At 53.5% G+C, this 25,226-nt stretch overlaps 7 protein-coding genes across 7 annotated transcripts; 4 read left to right on the plus strand and 3 right to left on the minus strand.

The window, feature by feature from the left end:
- Positions 1-257: 257 nt before the first annotated feature.
- Positions 258-1,778, plus strand: TRIREDRAFT_112094 (uncharacterized protein; the record flags this gene model as incomplete). Its single annotated transcript, XM_006969412.1, has 1 exon — positions 258-1,778. The coding sequence occupies one exon, from the start codon at positions 258-260 to the stop codon at positions 1,776-1,778; it is 1,521 nt and encodes a 506-aa protein (XP_006969474.1).
- A 1,666-nt stretch (positions 1,779-3,444) lies between these two features.
- Positions 3,445-4,638, plus strand: TRIREDRAFT_30759 (uncharacterized protein; the record flags this gene model as incomplete). The annotated part of the gene is made up of 4 exons (XM_006969377.1): positions 3,445-3,804; positions 3,884-3,977; positions 4,035-4,386; positions 4,467-4,638. Coding segments are annotated over 4 exons (978 nt in total), but the record flags the coding sequence as incomplete, so codon positions are not given.
- A 2,164-nt stretch (positions 4,639-6,802) lies between these two features.
- TRIREDRAFT_70021 (carbohydrate esterase family 3) lies at positions 6,803-9,632 on the plus strand (the record flags this gene model as incomplete). Its single annotated transcript, XM_006969413.1, has 4 exons — positions 6,803-6,873; positions 6,938-7,028; positions 7,109-7,952; positions 8,023-9,632. Coding segments are annotated over 4 exons (2,616 nt in total), but the record flags the coding sequence as incomplete, so codon positions are not given.
- A 3,490-nt stretch (positions 9,633-13,122) lies between these two features.
- TRIREDRAFT_52463 (uncharacterized protein) lies at positions 13,123-14,416 on the plus strand (the record flags this gene model as incomplete). The annotated part of the gene is made up of 1 exon (XM_006969414.1): positions 13,123-14,416. A coding segment is annotated over exon 1 (1,218 nt), but the record flags the coding sequence as incomplete, so codon positions are not given.
- A 385-nt stretch (positions 14,417-14,801) lies between these two features.
- On the minus strand, positions 14,802-16,311 carry TRIREDRAFT_82197 (carbon-nitrogen hydrolase-like protein; the record flags this gene model as incomplete). Its single annotated transcript, XM_006969431.1, has 3 exons — positions 14,802-15,047; positions 15,393-15,677; positions 15,736-16,311. 3 exons carry the CDS (start codon positions 16,309-16,311, stop codon positions 14,802-14,804), a joined length of 1,107 nt encoding a protein of 368 aa, XP_006969493.1.
- A 1,372-nt stretch (positions 16,312-17,683) lies between these two features.
- On the minus strand, positions 17,684-21,010 carry TRIREDRAFT_70028 (uncharacterized protein; the record flags this gene model as incomplete). The annotated part of the gene is made up of 3 exons (XM_006969432.1): positions 17,684-18,279; positions 18,874-19,255; positions 19,310-21,010. Coding segments are annotated over 3 exons (2,679 nt in total), but the record flags the coding sequence as incomplete, so codon positions are not given.
- Positions 21,011-24,012: 3,002 nt separating this feature from the next.
- Positions 24,013-24,312, minus strand: TRIREDRAFT_43161 (uncharacterized protein; the record flags this gene model as incomplete). Its single annotated transcript, XM_006969386.1, has 1 exon — positions 24,013-24,312. A coding segment is annotated over one exon (300 nt), but the record flags the coding sequence as incomplete, so codon positions are not given.
- Between the last annotated feature and the right edge of the window lie 914 nt (positions 24,313-25,226).

Here is a 25,226-nt window from a genome sequence, read left to right on the forward strand (position 1 = left end):
TTGGAATGACCTCCAACATCAATCAAGCCAAGACTTGCCGCACTATTGACGAGATGCTGCATGCATTTATATAGCCTCATGAACTGATTGGCTTGATGCTTGCTGCCCCGCCAATTGATCCCGCGATGGCAGTATTGATTCGTAGATGTCTTTATGCAGCGCCCCCCGCATCATGACCATCACCTCTCCTCTATCTCTCTTCATTTTCCGAGTCTTGCATCTCTGTCGACACCTTTGTTCAATGTCGTATTATGAAAATGGCAGACACAGGCAAAACGATTCTGCACATCAACTTCGCCGACATTGTCGACCAGCCGCTGTCCCTCACCGGGGCTACAAAACATAGATTCCGCTTCATCGACGGCGACGCCCTCGCCCATAAATCAACTATCCATGTCCTGGAATTCGAACACCTTCCTTTGGCGCCATATGCCGTCATCTCATACGTCTGGCGAGGCCTCCCTCCTCTTCCCGACGAGAAGTCGACGCTGCCCAAGATTAATGTCAAAGGAGCAGAAGGGGCTGATCCCATATCCGTCGAAGTGTTGAAGATTGTCTCGCTCGCGGCGGAAAGACAAGGATGCAAATTGATCTGGCTAGACGCTTTATGTATCCTCCAAGACGACGACGACGACAAAGCATGGCAGATCCAGCGCATGTACGACATTTACCGCTCCAGCACAGAGTGCATCGTCGCTCCAGGCGGCCTCCAGAGACTCGTCTCGCTCACAGAGGAAACCACCTGGGCGAGCCGCGCGTGGACCCTCCAGGAAGCCATTGCGCCGCCCTCGGTGCACTGCTTATTTGCGTGGGACCGCGGCGACTGTCAGTTTCAGTCGAATTTCCCTCTGCTGGTGAGCCAGCTTGAGAGTACGAAAGCAGCGATTGCGCCGTTGAAGACTGCGTTGGAGATGGCGATGAAGGGGAGGGGCGTGAGTCTTTTTGATCTGCAGGGAAGAAGGATGGATTTGCCGTCGTCGTCTGAGGAGTACAGGATCTTGCTATTTGGGGATGCGGGGAGGGATCGGCCGCGGATTAGGGAGTTGATTGATGCGATGGACATGAAGGGCAAGACGGGCATGTTTACGGCGATATGGCGCTCTTCGTTTATGAGGGCGGCAAAGTACCCTGTTGATGCGGTGTTTAGCATCATGGGTATCATGGGGGTGACGCTTGACACGAGCAAGTTTGGGAATCAAGATCGATTGGGGGCGACGATTGCCTTGATGAGGGCGATTCTGGAGAGGGGAGGGCAGGCGGAGTGGTTGGGGATTGCGACCAAGGCGTTGCCGAATCCGAGGTTGTCGACGTTGCCTGTGTTTCCAGAGGTTGATGCTGCGTGGAGGCCGATTTTGGGGACCAAGGATGGGATGAAGGACATTGCGGATGTGATGGATACGGGGTGGAGGCTTGAGGGTACGCCGGGGGGAGTCATGGACGATGATGGATATTTCCGGTTCAGCGCGTTGTCGACGTCTGTGAGGCAGACGGAGGAGCAAGGGGAGTCTGCGAGGGTGTTTCGGTCGGAGACTTGTGGGAATTGGGAGGTTGTGGAGAAGGAGGAGGGATCACATATGGTTGTGCTGATTGGGAGGTGGGAACAGTATAACAACGGGGCGTTTGGCCTGTTGATGAATCTCAGGGATCAGGCGTTGATGATATTGGAAGAGGGGAGTGATGGGAGGTTTAGTAACGTTGGGTATGCTTTTGTGAAGGAGGAGGTTGTGAAGACGGGAAACTGGGAGGAGAGGGAGGTGGTTGTTGGAGGGCCGAATTAGTGATTGTGGAGTTGGTGGTGCTGGCTTGACGGTATGAGGGAAGATGAAAGAAAAAGGACGACTTGGCGAGAGTATCAGATGAAGCATTGAGGTGGAAATGTAGGAGATGGCGAATGATGATAGTTGTATATGGGGGGAATCAGTATTTGATCCTAAGGTAGGGAAAAGGATCGTATCAGCATGTCCGTGTACATGCGCCAGTTCAACAGAGAAAGAACCTCGGCTTCTGTATTGCGTATCGGGTTTGTGACGCGACTTGCCTTTCGGACACCGGACAGTCCTTCATAATAAAGCCGTGATGGATGACAATTGAATTCAAAGTCTATCAGATCTAGATGCTCAGCTTCACGTCTTTTGTTGTTGCTTCTGTAATCCGCTCCGCCAGCCACGCCCCGCTTATTAAACTTGACTCTTTCTGATTTCCGCTTTTGGCAATTTCTTCTCGATCCGCTGCTGCTGGTACTTGGGTACGTACCTAGGTACTTGATCCTGGAGCCGGTATTACAGGATCGAGATTGGGAATGGACACCATGATCTGACTTCCAGGGTAAGACGACCGACGATTTCAATAAGGAAAATATTATTGGCGGTTGTCACTTTACAGGGCCGTATTGGAAGTGGTTAATCTGTTTCAATATTTGCAGCTGTGCTTTGCTCATCATTCCACTGCTTGAGTCAAAGAGTCGAAGATTCAATGAGTAAATCGTGCATAAAGACGGTCTGGTTTACACTCTTGTGACTAGAGTTGAGATGCCAACAAGTCGCTTTCTTAATACCTTGAACACTACGACAGATCATATCGTACCACTCGATACAAGAACCTTTCACAATAGCTCCAGATTCTTTCCACATCAAGTTTAGCGACTCCATACCTACCTACAGAGTAACCTTTTGTTGTTTGCAGGTTGAGTCCTCAAGGTGACGCAACCAACTGCTTTATTCCCGTATTTGTCAGCTTAGCGGTGCAGCAACTTACACTTGGCGATAGTCGCCCAAGCCATGGCCATCTCTCTGACGCTGCAAAAATGGGGAAATCCCTTTAACAAAAGACGTAAAAGTCTCGGTGAAGTATCAAGCTCCCATTTTCCGCCGTAAACCAATCTTTGCAAGCTGAATCATCCTGCATGATGAAACAATAATCTCCGAAGAGCCACGCACCCCGTTTCCGAGCCTGCCCGAATCCTCATGGTGCCCTGAGTGCCCGAGGATGGGTTGCATCGACCCCATCAATGTCGAATTTCTAAGCGGCGGGGGGTGGAACTATATCGATGTCATGAGTATTTTCTTTCTGCTGCGCAAATCGGGTTCTACACGACACCGAGGCGACGAGCATGTCATGGGTTGCCATGATATCGCGATTTGATGTTGACGGGTGCATGTGGTATATAAGATGCCGGATGCCGTCCCATAAGTTTGCTCTTCTCGTCACACAACAACCTTGTTCGAGCCTTGAGGACGCTTCATACATATAAAAGACGACGAATACCTACCTTAGTCTTTGCAAGCATCATATTGACCACTACATTGCCAACCTTGACTGCCCTTTCTTCTCCAACATCGACAACAGTACCAAAAAAGTCGCATCACGCCACTCTTCACCATGGCCGTCCCAGACACTCACAAAGCCTACCGCCGCACCGCCGGCGAAACCCCCCTCACCATCACCCAAACCACCGAACCAACCCCCAAGAGCCTCGGCCCCAAAGACGTCCTCGTCAAAGTCCACTCCGTCTCCCTCAACTACCGCGACGTCGCCATGCTGCACGGGCAGTACCCAATCTCCATCATGGACAAGGGCATCCCCGCCTCTGACGCAGCAACCGAGGTCGTGGCCGTCGGATCGGACGTCAAGAAGTTTGCTGTGGGAGACCATGTGGCGCCGAATTTCTTCTTGAACTACCTCACGGGCGAGGAGACGGGAGGCCGACAGGCGCTGGGAGGAGATGTGGAGGGTGTTTTGAGGGAGTATGCGGTTTTCAAGGAGGATGTTCTTGTCAAGTTGCCCGAGTATCTCTCTTGGGATGAGGTGAGCTCACTGGCTGAGCATCATTCATTGCTTGATGTGCTGAGGAGAAAATTGACTGACTGAATCAATATACATATAGGCGGCTACAATTCCTTGCGCAGGCGTTACGGCTTGGACCTCGCTTGATGGGTTGAAGAAGCTGACTCCGGGCAAAAGCTACGTTCTCTTGGAAGGTGAAGCTCTTGCTACGCCATTCACAAGATTCATGTTTGACTGACGGAATGCGGTAGGCACCGGCGGCGTCAGCATGTTTGCTCTCATCCTCCTCGTCGACGCCGGCATCAACACAATCATCACATCCTCGTCCGACGCCAAAATCGCCCAGCTCGAGAAGCTCAGCCCCCTCGTCACGGGCGTCAACTACAAGACTCACAGCGACGTCAGCACCGAGGTCAAGCGCATCACCGGCGGCAGGGGCGTCGACGTCGTCATCAACAACAGCGGCATCGGCAACATTCCGTCCAACATTGAGTCTGTCGGCACCCATGGAGACATTGCGATTGTGGGATTCCTTGGAGGGTGGGATGCGGACTGGAGTCCGAGCGAGCTGCTGAAGCTCCTCTTTAAGCCTGCTTCTCTGCGGTGAGTTTTGATCCTTTTTTTCTTTGTTTATGGATTGAACGCATGTGCAGTTGAGAGAGTTTTTACTGATACGTGTGTAGTGGAATTGGCGTCGGCACGAGGCTCGACTTTGAGAATCTGAATGCCCATCTGGCCCAGCGAAAGATTGCGCTCAAGACGCTGGTGGACAAGGTGTTTGCGTTTGACGAGGCCAAAGAGGCGTTTGACTACATGTATGCGGGCCGCCACGTCGGCAAGATCATTGTCAAGGTGGCCGAGTAAAGGTGGGCACGTTGTTGCAGCTGTCAAGAAGCAGTTGTTGGCGTAGTGTAAGATGGTGAGGTAGAGTAATAATGGGAGCAAGGCTTGACGCGAGCTTTGTGTGTAAACAACTATGTGTATGTTGAAGCCTTGATAGAGAGTAGGATATTGTCTCACAGAACGAACGCAATGGACCTGAGGGCTTGTTGTTGGGGGGGCATCTTCATTATAGTGTGAGCAGGATCTGCGAGAGCCCAGGGCAAACGTGCCTCGGTGCGTAATACCCCTAATCTCGGCCCATACCTTAAAGCCTAACCTTAAGCTGTTTTTGATCTTACTGTTGTCATTGTCAGTCGGGCAGCGTATTCATATGAGCACTAGTTCACGATCCCTGTCCTGTTACGCTTCCTCATACATGCACGAAGCAAATCAATCTCGATTAGCGCCAGGTCCCTGCCTGCCGCAATCGCGCATCCGTCTCCATCACAACACCACCACCACATCACTAAGCCTCCCCCCATTTGCCCATCTCAATGCTGTCCTTGCACCCCGAGTTGAAACATTCCAAATAGTCTGCTCGATGCTACACCGATCTGGCGCCCAATATCTTCAGGAACTGCCCTCGTCAGCAGCAACTATCACTCTTGTATTGTACGAAGCACGGCCATTAGAGTTGTCGACAAACGAGGGCTTTCCACCGCCTCGCTGAGCCCCTTTGCCTCTACTCTGATGCCCGTCAACTGGTCTCTTCATACGGTTAACCAACTCCTTTTGACATCGCTTAAGCCGTTTAGGCTTCGGCAGACAAGACTCAGGGCCCTTCTTTCATCGCTTAATTCACTCAGGTAGCTGCCTAGATGGATAAAGTAGTTCTGACAGAAGATTCCTCCACTTAAGCGGTTTGCCCCATAGAAGGATTGATCTATGTTGTTCCTTACTTACCCACCTAGGCAGGTACATTTCCCGGCTTGTCACATCTACTGATGCCTACGAGCAGTGTTTGTGGAATGGAACCAGCCCGCGCAGCCTTTATTCATTTGAGAAACCTATAAAGATCCATTTTGCTAACTACTATGTAATTCGCCCTCCAAAGGATCGCTTGCATAAGTAAGAAAATAGCGTTATCGGGACAGGGGCAGTGAAATAAGCGTATAGAATACGCTTGTCAAATACTCCGTGCTCCCCACAAACTCCAACTTCTAGTCCTGTCGGGTACTGTAGTCTGCGAAATCCATAGCGGCATGCCGTGACAGGGACCACCTGAGTCAGGCTGGCCAGTCGAGTCAGGTTCCTGGCCCTGAGCTTCACCACAATGGCATTGTATGTCACTCGGGGTGCATCAGGAATGGGGAACCCATGCGAGGGACTCAGCCCATACTTCGCCAGGCCTGGCTGGGGTCAGAGCCCACAAGGCTGCTTCTGTCATATATCGAGGGCTGTCTTTGTGCACACTCGGCCATTTCCCGATGTCTACTCTCACCCACTTTTGAGAGCGTCTAGGATTCCCCAGCGGCCGTAGTCTTCCTTTGACGCTGCCGCCAAGCGTCCTGCCGGGTTCCAAATAGCCTCTGCCATGCCTGACGTCGCACAACGTGCCATGGCGGCGGAGACGCTAGTATGTCTCTCAGGGTGATCGAAGGGCCAAAACATCCAGGTCAGGATATCCTGAACTGATGAAGTGATCTAGCTCAGGGTCCAGGTACGTGGTTGCAAAGCTCCCTGGCCGCCGGACTCGGAGCCAGACCTATCAGATGCCATGACTTGGTAGGATTCGACTTTGGTAGGGTTCAAGTGAGCATCTCGTGGCCTCTCTTCCCCATTGAAGGATTCCTAAGCGCGGGCGCAGGGTTCAACTTGGCAATGCGAGCGAGATCCTTCATGGGAGCTGTGACTCGACATATAAAATGATCCTCCCCGACTGTAAACATTCGAGAAAACCACACAGCTCATGGTCTTTGGCTTTCACTCCTTTCCTTGATTCAAAAAGGCCCTCTACCGTTGCTGCGGTCTACCAGCCATGCGGTCTCCACGATCGCTACTGTTGGTGATCGGGGCTCTGCTCCAGACTCCCGTCGGAGCCCTTCATATTCCCATCATCGCTGAAAACATTTCGTATCCCTTCCATGACATCCACCATCCCGATGGCGCTCCGCTTGCTCGGCGTGCAGATACCCTTATGGACCTGCGCATTATGCCATTGGGTGCTTCCATTGTTCATGGCGTTGGATCCGAACCGGAACTGAACGGGTATGTCTTCTCAACATCTTACAATTCGATTAATGTGAATCCCAGGACTAATCTCTGTCTCAAGGTTCCGAGGGTATCTGCGACAGGCACTCAGGTTCAATGGCTTCCAAGTGGACATGGTGGGCTCCATGCAGACGGGAACCATCGAGGACAACGTAAGTACACGATCTTATTCCATCTTGTGCTATAGGTACCTCCTGGGTGAGAAGCAAGTCCGCTAACAGAACATCTCAAGGATAATGAGGGCACGCCGGGAGCCATCATCGACGAGACGGAAAACCATTTCGACAACTCAAGGAGCCTCAAGCCCAATGTAATTGTCATCAACCTTGGCACAAACGATGCCAACCGTAACATCGACGTGGGCAATGGCAAGACGCGGATGAGAAACTTGCTCATGCACATCTGGGCATCCGATGGCATGGCCGATGCTTGTATCATGTTGTCGACTCTGATTCCGAGTGGTCTTGCCGCTGGCCAGCAGAACAACCCCATCCTCAACAAGGGCTACAGGGAGCTGGTCACTGAACTCCAAGGCCAACACTGCATCTACCTAGCCGACATGGACCCTGCTGACGGTCCTGCCCATGGCTGGCTCGCTCCAGACATCAATCCGGACGGCATTCACCCCAACAAGGTAGGCCACAGCAAGATGGCGTACGTCTTCTGGCAGGCCATCCTACGAGCATACAATGATGGAAACATCAAGGATCCCCTCCCCATCGACGACAGCCAACCGGATCCTGGGCAGGGCTGCGACAAGGTGTACAACTCGGGCTCATACGCCGGGCTGACGCAGCTTGGCTCTGGGGCTGAGGACGGTATCTACTATCACTCGCAGACTTCGGAAGGAATCCTGTTGAATCACACCTCCCAGTACGACCAGGGGCAGTTCTTCTTTGCTGCCTTGTACGGCCGCAAGTACGACGACTTCCTGGGCTGGTATAATGGGTCCGATCTCCCCTACCAGAACAAGTTTGCCGTGTGGAAGAACTCTGGAGGCGTCTTTACGAGGATTGCCGATCTGGACCCTGATCTGCACTGCCTACCACGCGGAATCCAGTTTGTCGATATGAATGGTAAGTTATCCCACTGTCGATTTTGCCCCTTTTCAGTCCGCCATCTTTTCAGAGGCTAACGAATCGGTAGCCGACGGACTCGATGATATTGTCTGCGTTGATCCCGATGGCAACGCGTACCTCTCCATCAACCAGGGAGACGGCACCGCCACGAAGCCGCCAACCTTCAAGCGCGTCAGCGCCACGGCCAAGATCAAGGACACTGTGGGATTTAAACAAGACCGCATCCGCTTTGCCGACATTGACGGAGACGGCCGCGGCGACTATCTCGCCCTTGACGACCACGGAAACATCCAGGCTTGGCGCAACGGCTGGGTTGACGATATCCCCAAGTACTGGGAGTCCCTCGGCACGCGATTCCTGGCCAAGGGCAAGGACACCATCGACGGGGTGCGGATGCTGGACATTAACGGCGACGGCAGGGCGGACTGGCTCTTTGTCGACAAGACTGGTGGCGTGGAAACGTGGACCAACTCGAGAACCTGCCAGAGCGGCCACAACGGCGATGGTCTCAAGGTTGACTGGCGTCAGGGGTTTGCCGCGGGCGCGTCGTCTGGCAACACGCATCCCGGTGTTGCAACGGCCAGCGACGGAGATATCCGTCGCCGTATCCTCTTCGGCCGTGTCTGGGGCGTCCCTCAGGACTTTGGAAACTTTGGCCGAAAGGACTACGTCTATCTCGAGCACAGCCTTGACGGGACCACACACACGTTCCGGATGAGGGCCTGGAAGAGCGCAGGCCACGGCGGCTCCAAGGTCAGGGCAGACGGAGTCAAGTACTGCAACATGCTGAACCACCCCAACGGCGAGGTGGACTACGTCTGGACGTGGTCAAACGGCAAGATGATCATGTACCCCAACGCCGGCAAGGGCACGGTCGAGGATGGCGAGTCCTACTGGGGCCCCGTGGTGACCATCTTCGACCCGATGGCGCTCATTGGCAAGAATCTCGACCGGCGGGATCTTCACCTGATGGACTGGGACGGCGATGGCGATTGCGACATTGTCTGGACGGATCCCGACAACGACAACCGGCCGTCGGTCTGGCTCAATCTCTATCACACGACAGGGTCCTGGTCAGACGCCAAGACGTGGGATTACTTCCCAAACGCACAGTCTTCCGCCTCGGCTGTTTCCTGCACAGAGAAGCGCGGTTTCAATCTCCATGACCACGCCGTTCAGTTTGCGGATCTGACTGGCAACGGGCGAGACGATTACCTGTGCCTCAGGCGGGATGGCTACATCTCTGCCTGGCTCCATAACGACGACAACAGCTGGTCGAGCGTCGGCCAGGTCAAGTTTTCCGAGGGCAAGGACCGAGCCAACCTGCGGTTCGCCGATGTCAACGGAGACGGCAAGGACGACATGATCTGGGTCGACAAGTGGTTTGGCGACGGCTATGTGTATTACAACCGAGGCCCTGGAGACCGAGGGGCAAACGCCGGATCGTACATCCACTGGGATCACGTATCAAAGCCCGTGTACAACAGCGACCGTGCCGGAACCTGCGTCTACTTTGAGGACTTTGACGGCAACGGCGTCGCAGACATCCACGTCATCCGGGATGTGTACAGCAACAAGGCCGCGACGTGGCTCAGCCCGGCCTGCTCCGTCAAGAACAACAAGGGCGACGGAGGAACATGCTGCGACGACCCCCATCTGCCGGTGCAGCCCGGAACAAGCGCCGGCGGACCCGGTGGCGGCGGAGATGGCGGAAACCAGTGCATCAAGGGCCACGGCCCCGACGACTTCAACGACCTCTGCGAGTTTGCCTGCCAGTACGGCTTCTGCCCGTCTCCCTGCGTCTGCGACGAGCGCGGCACGCCGGAGCCGGTGCCGCCCATGATCAGGCCTCCTGGCGTTCCGGCCTCGGACAAGGGCAGAGAGTACTCGCTGCTCTGCGCGTGGTCGTGTGCCCGTGGAAAGTGTCCCTCGGGGGTCTGCAAGGGCTCGCCGGGCGGCGTCTTTACATACAACCCTTACCCGGAGGACAACACGGACCCCAAGGTCATCCCGACGGACTGCTCGTTTTACGGCTATGCCATCCTCGAGGGCTGCAACGTGGACTCGTGGAAGGAGGACATGAGCTACGACCCGATCGCCCCGAAGCAGGATTGCTCGAACCCGGCCGATGCGGCACTCCCCTGGAAGTGTGCCTGCAACAACTGCGGCAAAGCAGGCAACGACCTCAGCCTGGGGCCGGCCGAGCGCTGGAACTCCGTCTTTGCGCAGCAGTGCATGGAGGACATGACCAACTGGTACTGGCAGGAGACGGACGCCGGCCGAGTCGACGCCTCCCAGAAGAGCCTGCCGGACGTGGTGGGAAAGAATTTCGGAGGCCTTGACGGCCACTGCGCGTTCAAATCGCCGCCGGGGTTCCTCTGTGACGTTATTGGAGACTCTGGATGGTATGTATTTGCTATTTTGGCTGCTTGTTTGACCTTTGTGGGGAGAGCTCTTTTGCTGATATCAACGTTTGAACGCCCCTTAGTATCCCTGTTCGTTGCGGCACGACCATGTACGCAGCGGTTGACCTGGTGCTCAATTCGTTCTACAACGTCTTCAACGTACATAACAAGATGTACCACTCGCTCGACAAGGTCGCCCAAGATGTCACGCATGCGGCCGACACGGTATGTTTATTGAATCCTGAACTGAGGACCAGATTGCCATGGGTTTCCGCTGCTAAAGCTGACGAAATGTTGTACAGATTCACGATACATTTTCCAAAGCAAACGATGCCACTCTGCTAGAGATTCTCCAGACAGCTTTGGACGTCTTTGGTGGCATCTTCTCTATTGCCGGAGCTGGCATATGGGAAAAGGTAAGGATGAGCAGTGGCAATGTGTTAGTAGTAGTGAATGGGCAGCTGACCGTGTTATGCTATATGAATAGTTCCTCAGCGCAGGCGTCTTCAAAGCCCTCACGTCGGGTGTTGACAAAGGCTCACAACTCCAAGAAAGCATCAATGGAGCGATTTCCATCTACAAGGCAGCCGCTGGCGACGCGAAGACATCGTAAGCTACCTCCATACGATTCCGTGCTCTTTTGAATCGCGCGCGCGCTAACCTATTGCTTACAGCAAGGAAAAGGACATGGACGACGCCAAGAAGATTGAAGACGCCGCCCAAGTCTTTGCCGACGCCGCCCAGGAGGCCATTGACGGCTTCATGAAGTTCATCTATAGCGCCGGCTACTTTGGCACGGCGGCCCTGCAGAACCTGCTCAGCGGCGGCGTCTTCCTCGACGACCCCAGCGCCAAGTACTCGGAGCTCGACTTCAGCGACCTGTTCGAGACGTGCATCTACGCACAGCTGATCCAGTTGGCCTGGAGGCTGGGCTCCAACCAACGGCCCGTCGTCATCTACGACAAGCCCGACGCCAGGACGCCCGACAAGCTCGAGGGCGTAGCCATCATCAGCGACGAAGACGCCGCCAAGGTGCGGTACCCCGGCAACTACAAGGCCTCCAACGGCAAGGAGTACTCCCTCTTCCTCTTCAGCTTCTCCGAGTTCCCCGAGCTGGCCGACATCGAGCTCTACCCGCTCAAGGGCCACGACGACATCGACGACGAGGACAACCAGTGGGGCGTGACGTGGCGCGACATTGTCGAGAGCTCCTTTTCCGGCTTCATCGCCGCCGGCAAGAAGAACCCGTACCCGATGGCCGAGCCGGACAGCTTTGGTGACGCCGACAGCGGCAACTTCTTTGCGCACCAGGAGGGCGTCAAGTCGGCCGGCTTCGCCTCCATCCCTGTGTGCACGGTCAACCTTGCCTTTGAGAACTACATCCACTATGCATTTAGCGGCGGCGTGTGCGATGAGTACCCGTGCTGCGAGAGGACGTGGAGCACCGAGACTTATTACTGCAAGGGTCTGAATGAGTGGTGCGAGCCGGATGGGCTGTAAGGCTTTGGAGAGAAAGGGTATTGAGGCTTTGCATAGGAACCTTAGTAGAGAGTGATATACCAGGCTTGGGCCTTGCTAGCTAGAGATAGATGGGTTGTTTACGTAGAGAGCTTTGTTAGAGAAGATTGGGGACGTTTATATTCTTGAAGCAGGATAGTTAGATTGTTGGGTAGGGACTTGTATATAAATAGAAGGACAGATGCTGTACATATAAGACCCTGCATTAGCGGAAACGTGCGGCTTGCGGAGCGGGAAACCCGGTGATCCGGCACGGCAAGCGGGACACGGACCAGTGATTGCCACAAGGAGAAAGCGGCAGTTGTTTGACTTGGTAAGCAGCTTTGACCGCCGAGGAGATGGCCTGTTGTAGGGCAACAGATGTTGATTATGTAACTGTGGAAGCTTCTGTAACGAGCATCAAGGAGCATCAATAGCCAGTATCATCGACCTGGAATGTGATAAAGGAAAATACATATGGTCAACTATCTGATGTCGCCACATCTACATCTCCGGGGAAATTGCAAGACTCCGGTCTTTGATTCTCCGGCATCTCCATCCTCAGCCATCCGCCACCAGCTGTACGTAGGTATGGCAGAATCTCGGGCAGTAAAAGAAAGCTGCGGCTGAGGCTGGCTGCTAGAATCGTGGCGCAGCACCCATCCCTCTCTCGCTGTCGCGAGGAAGGAGAGGGGGCTGACAGATTGCGCTTAACCAAAATGAGCGCAAAAGGGAGGGTGGGAAGAAGGAGAAAAGAGGCCGCCATGACGTATTACCAAGCACCCTGCCGAAGGTGCCCGAATCACCGACAGAAGCGGGCAGGCAGGCAGGCGATTTGCACTTGCAGATCGCATCGTATTATTGAATCGTATCTTTGTTGCAAAAGCGGGAGAGGCGATGTATGAGTAAGCCATGCCGGGTGCATTCTTTTCAAACTGAACAAGTTTCATTGGCTTGTCATGATATATGTACAGTAATGCTGAAAAGGTTTGTTCTGCTGATACGCGTAAATAGAATCTTATGTTAGCGTTCGTATTGCAGGTGTACGTATGCTTCGCTCTTGCCCCAGCTGAGCACGGCCTATATATGTCGGTCGCATCTCCGAGAAACATCACCTGTTAGATTTGTAATCATCATACACTTCTCCCTTTCCACACCTGATTCAGTCGCAGAAGGATATATAGGCACCTCTTGGTTATTTTATATACTCTACCTTACTCATTAATCGATCCAATATCAACTACTTGACGCCACAAACTACAGCTCTTCTCCCTCTTTTTTTTCTAACCTACCTACACTACCTATACCTGAGTCAGGCGCGCAAAACCAAAACCGCAGCGCATGATGGACGTCGCATCGCATCTAAACGATTACTCCATGGACCACACCAAAGATGATGCCGCATCAAGACAGCCGCAGACGACATCTTTCATAACAAACGACCACAGCGACAACAACAACGACACAACCGGCGATATGGAGGTCGATTCCGCAGCCACAGCAGCCGCGTCAGCACCGTCAGCATCGCACGAGACAGACTCTCACAGCGAACACGACAGCGAATGCGACAGCGAAGCCGAGACTCGGCCAGAAACAGTCGCCATCACCGTGTCGCATCGAGGCCACAAGTTTCCCTTCGAACTCGACGCCGACCTCACCGTCACCGACCTGTTTCGCGAAATCGAAAACGTGCTCGAGATTCCGTTTGAAAACATCAAGGTCATGGTGCCCAAGGGCCCGTTCCTCAAGCACCCCTTCAAGGACCCCGATTACTCGGTCAGGAACCTCGCCGACAAGACCGTCACCGTCATGGGCTCGACCAACGCCGACGTTCAAGCCGTTCAGTCCATGTGCCAGAAGCTCAACAACATCAAGGCGGCGCGCGAGGCGCAGCGATCCAAGGCGAAGAGCAAGGCGCCAGCACGGCGTCGCGGGGTGCAGTCCGTCGAAGATTCCAAATACACGTTTCTACAAGTGCGGCCGCTCAGCGGGCTGCCTCATCCCGAGCGCAGCCTCAAGCTGCTGATGCGACTCAAGGAGGATCCAGGCATCAGGGCGGCCATGCGCAAGCACAAGTTTACCGTTGCGCTTCTCACGGAAATGGAGCCGCTGGCGCACACGCAGTCGACGCATGAAGGGACGACGCGCACCCTGGGCCTCAACCGTAACCAGGGCGAGGTGATTGAGCTGCGACTGCGGACCGATGCACACGACGGCTATCGCGACTACAAGACGATCCGCAAGACGCTGTGCCACGAGCTTACGCACAACGTCCACGGACCGCACGACAGGCAGTTCTGGGATCTGTGCCACCAGATTGAGCGCGAGGTGGACGCTGCGGACTGGAAGTCTAGCGGGCACACGCTCGGCGAGACGTCGCGGTATCACATTTCGGGCCAGGACGAAGAGGAGGACGACGTGCACGAGGATGACGGCGGCTGGACGGGCGGCGAGTTTGTGCTGGGCGGCAGCAGAAAGGCGAGCAGCGCGGGTCTCAGTCGCCGGGAGATCTTGGCGCAGGCTGCGCTGGAGAGGCAGCGGAAGGAGGCGGAGGAGGAGGCGAGCGCGGTGGAAGCGGTGGAACGGGGGTGGAGGCCGTGTCAGAGGCCGCAGCCGAACAATGATGGTAATATGTGAGGTTGGAGAGGAGAAGGAGGAGGAAAGCATTCAATGGCATTGGGCATTGCATCAGTTTGGCGTTTTCACACGGTTAGGGAGTTGGCAGCTGGCTTGGATTTGCAGCGTGTTTGACGGGAGCATATGATTGTGTTTGTGCATTGGAGTTGCATGGTAATTTCGGAGAGAAAAAGAAGAATTCCACTCTTCTTGTCGCATTATAGCATGTCGTTTGTCAGTTGCCAAGTACAAATTAATCCTCATATTGACTTAATCTTTTACAAATTGGCATTCTGCTCGAACTACCCATTTGTTAGTTGTCGCCCATTCAATAAGGCAGAGGATCCAAATCTAGCCCATCAACAGTCAGCTTGAACGCATCGTTCCTCGAATAACTTCCCGCCGTGTCCAGATCTAATCTTCCACGAATGCAATCCCGTAAATCAATATCCGCGTAAATCAGATTATCCTCGTCTTCCCACTGCGGACCGGCGAGGACGTCGCCAAAGGGAGACACAATAGACGAACCGCCGCGGGAAAGGAAGACGGGCGCTTTCGGTGCAGATACGGCGGGCTGCTGCTGCTGCTGTTGTTGCTTTTGCTGTTGCTCCTGGGCCTGTGCATCAGCTTGCGATTGGGCGTCGAGCTCGTCTTCTGCTTGGACGTCGCGGCTGTCCGCCGGACACGACAGCACAATCTCGTTTCCGTCCTCGTCAAAGACGCTCTTCCGGCGCCCATGCCTCACCTTGTGCGGCGACGGCACCGCAAACTCGAACCCATCATCCGTGATGACCGCCGAACTCGTCCTCCTCCTCGCCCCTCCTCCGCCAACCCCTCCGGCTCCGACTCCGACTCCGGCCCCGGTTCCGCGTCTCGCACCCCCAGCCACCGGCACGACATCCCGGTCCCCCGCGTCCACGCCATTCGCCTCGTCCGCCCGCACGCACATGTTGCTGCTGACGACGAAGCAGCGGCCCTCGATGCCAACGGTGCGCATGAGGCTGAGCCACCCCTCGCGGCTATCGGCCGTGGGCGCGAGATAGAGGTTGATGTTTTGCGCGTAGAGCGACTGTCGCAGGAGAGGCATGTAGTTTTCCCAGCAGATGGCGGCGGCGAGGTTGATGCGCTGGCCGCGGATGAAGGTGGACACGGCGCGGAGGGTCGACGGGTGGCCCTGGGCCCAGATGAGGCGTTCCGAGCCTGTCTGTGGATGCCCTGTGTTAGACGGAGTGGAATAGTAGAGATAGATGATGGACACGTACTGGCATCACTTTGCGCCGCTTGCCGATGATGCCCTCCTTCGGACAGACATACACGGCCGCGCAGTACAAGCTCCCCCCAGCCTTTTCAATACACCCCGTCACATAAAACACGCCCGTATCCCGCGCAATCCGCTCCAGCTCCTCCCTCGATCCGTCCCCGCGGCCGCTGCCCCCTTGCTCGTAACCCGGCAGCTCCCGCCGCACCCACTTGAGCCCCGCGCCGGCGCTGCCATCGCCAACGGTGTCGCCGAGGTCGATGGCCTGGTCGAAATACCGGGCGTAGGCCTCGCGGCCCTCGGCGGTGCGGCTGCCGACGACGCAGCCAAAGGCGGAGCCGCGCGGGTAGCCGCCGATGAAGGCTTCGGGGAGGAGGAGGATGTCGATGCGCTGGGCGGCGGCGCGGGAGGCGAGCGAGTGTAGGAGGGAGAGGGTGAGGGGGGTGGTGGGCTGGGTGTTGGGCGAGGCTGTTCCTACGCGGATGGTCATGGCGGAGGAGAAGGATGAGTTGTTCAAATACTTGTTACGAGAGAGAGGAGGAAGATGGGGGGTTAAAGAGGGGATGAAGGGAGATGGCATATGGAAGATGGCATTGAGGCTACTATATAGTAGTCTAGGAGCTGCTGGGATCATCATGCAAGCTGCCCGCACTTGGCACGCACTCGACCCAGGCAAATCATCAGTCAAGCTTTACGCCATGTCAGCTCAGCTCACCATCATCATGCCAACTTAGTCACCTTTGCCGCTTCTAGGCCTTTGCTTCTCCTCACTTATTGCTCTTCTGGGTCGCCATGCTATGAGTCGCAAATTGTTGAGGAATCGTCGGAGCTGAGCAACTAATGCTTCCTTTCCAGCTGTTTCGCGATAATACAAGCTGATAGCTAATTGGGGTTTCAAGGGCTTAGAGGCCGAACTCGGCTGGTAAAGTCGCGTGCGGCATCTGCGGCGTTGGCGGCATTGGTTGGACATTTGCGACCTGCCGGGGTCACTTGACGGAAAAGCGAAAAAGAGTAGACGACACACCAGGTTCAACAAGAGATATCTACTCGTGTATATCTTCTTCAGGTGGCTTGTGAACAATGTCATATCCTATCCAATATAGCGTTGACGAAACACTACATAGGAGGCATTCTCCAGATTCTGTACATCTGTGTTGCCGAAGTCGCGGGCCATTGTAGGATCAGAACAGGATTTCGACTATACCTATTTGATTTCCTGCCGTATACTTGATAGTAGGCATTCCATGTTACCTTGCTGGTCCCCTGCGCCATCACAGCCGCTCCATTAGCCTCGAAATCAAAAACCAGCGTCATCCATACGGCAACTACCAAGATGCAATAGCAAAATTTCGTTGGGCTGGCTGGCCACTCTCCATTCTCTTCCGTTAGCGACCCATTTCGCCCGGGCCACTGTCTGAAAGTCCAATGACATATGGGCGCCCCCCTCGGCGAGCAATCACGATAAGTGAGCCCGCAGCAGCTGCTGCCTTGGGTCGGTATTCCGGCGGAAGCCACATGACCTTCTCAGAATGCCTCATGATCCAAGCACAGTCCTGACTAATATGATACTTGACCAGAATTTGTTCAAAGGACGTTTCCTCTGGTAAGTTGGCAGAGAGGGTAAACCCGTAGTCGACAAAACTTGGATCGAGAGAGATCGAAGGACCCTCCCAATCCCTGGTGTAATCGGTTACGGCCCTCCTTATGCAGGTGCCTGTTGTCAAGTCCCAAATACAAGCTTCTTTCCGACCCCAGAGGGCTGCAAGCCGATCCCCCTTAGGAGAAAATGCTAATTGCCCACTTGAATGTGTGGGAACCTCCCATGTGAAGGAGTTCGTCCCACTTAAGTCCTCGAGCCGAACATATCCATCAACCAGGAAGGCAACTTGCTCGCCATTGAAAGCGATGGCTACTGCCGTCTGTCCCATTCCTTCATGATAATGCATGACTCTTTCGCTGGTACGAGACTCCCACACCTCGACGGTCCCATATTCAGTGCCTGCCACAAGCCTTCCACCATCCGCTGAGAGGGCTATTGAGCAAATGCTTGGGTCAAAGATGCTCCCACTGTAATTCGTCATTGGCAAGCTGCCGCCTGTTTCCATGTCCCAGAGGATAATGTCTTCGTCTGAAAAAGCCGCACACATGTTCCCATTTGCAGACACCTGTATGCCACGTGCTTCCATCCCTTCGAACGATATCCCAGCGCATTCCCTGCCATAGTTGTCCCACAGATGACCTGAAGACGCACCGGAGGTTGAAGTAATGAATCTTTGACCGTTCAAGGCCAATGAAACCATATCGGACCCAACACTTTCACTTCCCTCATTGTGCATTAATATGGAAACGTCCCAAATTTTCACCGTTCGGTCTGCCGATGCCGAGGCAAGCCGTGCACCGTCTGGTGAGAATGCCAGCGAGTGAATTCTGCCGCCATGCTCCGTAATGGGTCTCAGACAAATGTCCTCTTTCCACTCCCAAATGACGATTGTTCCGATGTTATCGCCTGTTGCAAGCAACCGTCCATCTGGTGAAATTGTCGCCGTTTCTGGGATGCCTAAGCCGTCCCTGCGTATCTGCAATACTGTCGCTGATGCGACATCACAAATCTGGATGTCGCCTCCTTGGCGGCAAACTGCAAAATAGCGATTGTCTCGCGAAAAAAAAGCATGCCGGATCGAAGCGCTGTATGGTGGCAGCATATTAAACGAATGACTGTCCTCGGAGCTAATGTGGAAAAGCTCGACATGCTGTTCGCCCACCAGCGCAAGCCATTGACCATCAGAAGATAGGACAAATTCGTAATGAGATATGAGAGATATTGATGCAGATCCTAATATTGCTTTGCAATCGAATACCTCTCTGCCAGCAGGCTTTACCCTGCCAGAGGCATCGGTGAAGTTTGTTCCACAAGCAGGTCCCAGATCCCATTTGACAACTTCATCTCTCGACCAATTCATGTAGACCAGTTTCTGTTCGTCTGTAAAAGTCGCTGTGAACCTTACCTGACTCGGCCTAGCTGGACCGCCAAGATCTTCGGATTCTTGGAAAGAATCGCCTTGACTCGGGTCCCACAATATCAAGTATGGGGGTTTGAAATAGCCAAGTTTGCCGGTTTTGGAGAAGGCCATCGTTGCGTCACTAGATCTGAACCGGGACCCCCCGTCTCTGATACGCAAAGTGTGCAGGCAGGTGCCCGATCGAATGTCCCATATCTTGACATTTTTATGGCGATCTTCGCATGCGAGGAGACCCTCAGGTGAAAAGGCGATACTGGTAACACGCGCTTCATGATCTTCAAGAGTCTGCAGGCAGGCGCTCCATTGGGCTTCGACGATTGGGGTCCGGGTAATCCATTCAGGCAGACAAGCGACAAATGATTTTCGAATAACACTCTCAGTAGGACAAAATGTGAGTGCCGAGCTGTAAATTTGTAATGGCGCGGCATTAATGGTTTGACCGAAGTACTGGATGAAGCGGTGAGCATCGTCCAGAAACGCTTTCACTTGTGCTCCATCAGTCGGCTACTGGGATCAGCAGATGTACGATAAATAACAAAGAATTTGAGGCGAACGTACGTGTATGATGGCTTCCAACTCCCGGATCAGCGGCATGATCTCAGAAAATCTCCCAAGCAAAGAAAGTGCTTCGAGCCAATGGAGAAAGCGAGAGGAGAGAAATAAATGCCAATTATCGCCATCAATCAGCTGCAACCCGCACCTTTTCAGATGATAGGCCCAAAATCTGCAGGCATATTTGGCCTCTTCTGATATTGATGTCCGGATAGTTTCATCATCGACTTCGCTTCGGTGTGTTCCAGGACTCTTCAAGTTGCAAAGATTCTCCTTCAACGTCCCGCGTAGAACTTCAAGACATCGAGTTGCCAGACGCATGTGCGTCTTTTGCATATCAAGTTTAAACTCTTCGCTGGCCTCCGGTCCAATGAGGAAATCCCTGAAAGACTCGTGGAATAAAGTGATAGGCAGTGAACTGTCCTGCTTCCTTGGAACCACCAAGACTGACTCAAAGAGCAACAGTTCTTGGCGAACCGCTTGCTCATCTTGCCCGGAAAGCATTGCAAGACAATGAACTGTCACGGAATCCGCCAAGAAGACAACTGTGCCAATGACATCCTCAAAAGCTGCCCATGCTCGATCGCGAAGGGGCCCTTTGAGGTTGACGAACCTCCGTCTCAAGATTGGGAGATATACGCCATCAAGGTCTCCATAACTGTTAGAATCCAGTATATCTTGTATGAGAAGCCTCGGCCCTCCAGGCACAGTAGGCTGCGCAATATAACGACAAGCAGCAGCGGCAAATTCGAATAGTGGATCCGCTCGATCTGCAAGTTTCTTGAGAATTCCTACGTCTGCAGGATTTGACCACGGGTCGGACTCTGACAATGGGTTCAAAAAGCCGTCGATTTTCTGTAGGCGGATCTTGAAATAGCACTCAATATCTTGCTTAGTGGTGCCTGATGTGGCCCTCTCAAGCTCTATTTTCTCACATTTCTCCTCGGAGACTATGTGGAGAGCAGAGCTTGTGTGACGGTCCAAGCGACTGGTGACAAAATATTTGACTAAAAGTTGTCCAGACGAAGATTGATAGCCTTGGGTACGGACAATTGATTTCGAGAGCTGCTGAACCAGAGCAACTAGATCCTCTTTTGAATCGCATTCATCAAGGGCGTCGACGACGATCACTATAGCTTTATCGTGGCAGGAGGTTTGCATTTGTAAAGGTTCTTTGATGAGCTTCCTGAACTGAACCCGTGGATCCTGTTCTGGCAGTGAGGGCTCTGATTCCAAGGCATCTTGGACCATCTGAGCAAGACCGGGTAGTTTTCTGACAAGCTGAGCTGAGATTGTTGTGAAGAATCGCTTAAGCCGTGACCTATCGCCTTCACCTCGCTTGAAGAAAAAATTGGCGACAACGCGCTTCTTTCTGCTCATTCGGCTTACAACTGTGCGTGCAATTGTAGACTTCCCGGTACCGGCCTTTCCTTGCAGCCAGTAGAGATGTTTCTGGGGCGCATCAGACTCATCGAGCCAGTCGCAGATGTCGTTGAGAAGCTGCTCTCGCGTGTGAGGGAGGCATTCTGAGTGACCACCATACACATCACCACCGGGGTGGTATTCTGCGTCAGAGGCGATTACGGGGGCCAGGCGGTCAATGACTGCTTGCTGAAGCTTGTTGATTTTAGGAGGCACATTCCTGAGGCTCTTAGTTATGTGTATCGTCGAAATGGTGGTCTCGTCACTTACGGCTTCATTCGGCATAGCTGTGCAGTAAGCTCCTTGTATAGAGGGTCTTCGGAATTAAGACACTTGTTCAGGCCAGAATGGTCTTTGTCAACCTCTATAACGTTCGCAAAATTGGCACCAAAAGCTGCGGATTCCCATAGGACAATCTGGAACATGTAAGACGCTTTCGATGTGGCATACATTCCTCGGGCTGTACTCACCTTGCCTGCGTAGAGCCAGTTCAACAGATATGTCGGCTTCTTCTCGCAGATGGAGACTATCTCGGTCTCTTTATTTGTGTCTCGTTTCTTTCTGTTGACGCATTGTTGGAAAGCTTTACTGAGATTCACCAGCAAGTCTCCGGTACTTCGGAGCGAAAGAAGCAGGCCAGTGTTTGAGCCTAGGAAGCCTGTCAAGTAGGCAATGGTCGCTCCATAACCGGCAATGGGGCTACCTAGGTGAGGCGTGCCCAGAAAGATAACTCCGCATGTGTCTTCCAGAATGTTTTGAGTGTCGTCGGGGTTGCTTGAGAGAGCCTGGAATAATGAATGAGAAAGAGTCTCAAGCAGAGAGTAGGTTTCAAACAAGACGAAGAGGAGTGGAGATGAAGTGATGGAAGCTTTGGACCTACTTCCTTGATAACTATTCCGCCGAAGCTGTGTCCTACAAAGATCAAGGGCAAGCGCTATGATCCTATCAGTTACTACCTATATGAGACGTCATTCCTAAGACATACCGCATGGGTATCTCTATGCTTGATGAGTGCTTCCATGAGGCGAAGCCCAATATCACGAGCCGTTTCAAAGCAGGCATCAACAAGCCAGTCAGAATTGTACGCAAAATGAAGAATGCGAGCATCAGAAAACCGGTCGTCCTGCATGAGCAAATCCTTGAGCAAGTGGACTGGCTCTGAAGCATCGCCCGTTCTAGGCTTTGTCCTAGGCTTGCATGTCCAGGTGTGCTCTGGGTTTGCTCCGAGGCCATGTACGGCAACGATCCTGAACTATTCAGCAACCTGAAGACCCACAGTATCTGGCACATATGACATACTCATATTTGGCAGTTTCATCAGAGGACGATTTAGAGAGAATTTGAAGGCCCACTGAGCGGCCGGCTCGTCTTTGAATTTTAGCGTAAAGGCGATATATAAGAGAGCAGAGGAACGGCAGCAGCACGAAAAAGGCGGTAGCAGCTTCCGGCAAAGTTGGCTTTCGCGGGGACGGGGCTGACTGCAAGAGATTCCATGCCATCATGCTCTTTAGGAACCATATGGCGAGAATAGACAATAGTAAAGCATATAGCTACCAGGTTTCACCCAACGCAGATCAACGCATGAGAATAAAGATGGAAAGTCGTTGAATCGAAAGTCTGACGATAAGGTCCGAACTGAATGAGGAGGGGACTTTGTGCGGAGATTTTGCGGCGTCGAGCACAGCTGAGGCTGAGCTACGTGTCGCCTCTCGTTTGGGCATCAATGGCGAGCTCTCATGCACAGCTTTGCAGCTCACCGAATGATGAGCCAGTAAGAGTTGAGATCCAAACAAGCGCAGAACGGCAATAATGTGTGTTGGACTGAAACAAGGCAGAAGCGATACCACCTTGTCGACCACCAGGTCATCCATTGGCGTCTCAAGGCGCTTATTTCCCCTCACATCGTTCATGATTGGGTAACGATTGGGTACGGCTTTCGATCAGGCTGAGCAGTGTATTATCTGTATGCAGCGACGGCAAGGCTCTAGAGTGGCAATACCAACAAATGTTGGGCGGTATCAAAGCCCATCTTAGCTGACATACGGCCGGGTCGGAAATTGCACAAGGGAATTGATGAGAAGACGCTTGCAGTTGAATGGCGGCAGCAAGGTAATGTTTAACCCCCGAAACACTCTGATCGCGAACCACTCTGACCAGGGCCACGGAATCATAACCCGAAACTTTCAATTGTCTACGAGAGATCTGGACGAAATTCAGTCTAAGGCCATATCTAGAACGCTCCCTACGAGCTTCCTGGTGGCAGCAAGCAGAGAATCCATGTCAGCCTCCAGAGCCTCATATCTCTTTTCTCTTGCCCCCCATTTCTCGCTGCCAGTCCAACTCTCAACTCGCGTTGATCGGTCTGGAAGATATGTTGTGATCTCATCGGAATTTGCACGATTGGAGGTCTCTTCATTACCCTCGACGACAAATCGGATGATTTTGTCCTGCAATTCGTTGCTCAATTCAATGTTTGACTTGCTATACTCCACAACCTCAGCGGGAGGTGAAGCTTGAGAAGCAGCAACACTAGCAGTCTTCTGACTGGGACCGATGTAGCCTTCCAGAATCCCCCGGTCAGCTCTCTCCAATGCCTCGCGAAAGTTGCCAAAGAGGTAAATTAGCTCAACGCCGTGATGTGCAACGTTGTGAGAGGGACCCAGAAAGGGATTGCCGAATTCGAAGTGCCAATACTGCACGCCCACGCAATCCCGGTCCATGCCACGGAGGAGGGCTTGCTGTCCACGGTGGGCCTTGAGAAACTTGCCTGCACGGCGTACCCTGAGACACATTGTAGCATCAGATATAAACTGCCCGAAGCCCTCGAGTAGGTCATCAGAGGATGTTGTGGGCAGGATATTGTAAGCCAGGAGGACGTTCTCGGCCGCCGCCTCTGATGGATAGCAGGATACGAAAAGAGAGCGAAACTTTTCGTACTCCCAGTTCGCCATGCGAGCGAAGCCGCTGAACTCGTGGGACGCCGTGCCAAGCACGACTTGGATTTGCTCATCGGATGGCCCCTTGACTTGGTTGTCCATTCCATCATGCCCCAAGTGAAAGGAGACCTCGCATTTCAGGTTGCTTGTCCTGATGGTCAGCTCATCAACGACCAGGACGAAGAACCTCCAGTGCAGATCCGAAACGCTTCGAAGCAGATCTTTTGTGGGGACTCTCTTCAGCATGTTGAGGCGGTCGATCGGGCTTTTGTCTTGGACTGCCCATAGTCGGCACAGGTCTGCCCAGCGCTCGTCTGCTTTTGCTAGCGAGCGGAAGTCGAGGCCTCCCCACGCACCAGACAGTAGGATAGCCTTGCTGAATAGGGATTTCTTAGTGTCGAGTTCGGCCTCGAGGAGGTGGATGTGGCACGAGATGGCGCCCGCGGAATGGCCCATGATGGTGACCTTGTCTTGATCTCCTCCAAAAGCAGCAATGTTGCGTCGGATCCAGATCAGGGCGAGTTTCTGATCTCGAAGACCAAAGTTGACGCCCTTGACAGCGTCCTGACTGCTTTGCGCAGCTAGCATGTCGGAAGAGGCTCCGAAGCCAAATATATTGAGACGATAGTTGATGACCACCATGATGAAGGGCGTCTTGTTTAAAAGGCTACGAAGGACAAACCGGGAGGGATCTACGAATGAGCATTCAGATAAGAACCTTCTCTTGTGACGATCACTCGATAGGATACGTGAGCGTGATTTGTGAAGCCAAGTACTTACCGTGCACCGGACTCGTGGCCGAACCATCTGCAAAGCCTCCTCCGTGAATATAAACAAGCACCGGTAGCTTGAGAGCCTCAGCATCCAGACCATGCCTTGCGAGAGCAGCCTTGCTCGGGCGCACGATGAGGAGGTTCAGACATTCAAACTCGTCCTCGCGGTCGTTGGGGAATGGCAAGTATGATTGAAAGAAGCTTGAATCAGGTGAACCTGGTGCGGGACATCGGGGCCTTCAAGTCCAGCAAGAAGCATTAGTCAACGGGAGGCACTCCTTTTATGTAAAGCGTTGTTGATAGGCAATGCGAGCTTTACCCGTTCTCGGTGGCATCGAAGATGTCGCGAGGCAAACAATCCCTGAGACGCGAGTGCTCCCATCTTCCCGGCACATGCGCGTACGGAAGGCCGCGGAACTCTTCAACGTCGTCGGAGATTGGTGACCGCTTGCCAATGACAGTCTGAAAGTAGCTGGGAGCCGTCGCTGTCCGTAATAGCACGATGGCTTCCTGTTCTGGCTTCGAGGGGGTGTGCATTTTGACCAGAATAGACGCAATGATAAGTTGTAAAGTGTCGAGAACAAGAAAAGGTGCTGTAATGGATTTCCTGGGACCTTGATCAGGGTTTAAACATGACCAACGGAAGTCGATCGGCCCTTATGCGATATCCCGGTGATTACTGAGAGGCTCCTGGGCGTTTCTGCTCCACTTACAACATGAAGATGAGTCAATCGGTGAGTTTAGCCATACATAACTCGGGCGCGACGTTTGCGGGGGGGGGGGGTGGGGGGG

This window comes from Trichoderma reesei, assembly GCF_000167675.1.
Source record: "Trichoderma reesei QM6a unplaced genomic scaffold TRIREscaffold_32, whole genome shotgun sequence".
NCBI lineage: Eukaryota > Fungi > Ascomycota > Sordariomycetes > Hypocreales > Hypocreaceae > Trichoderma > Trichoderma reesei.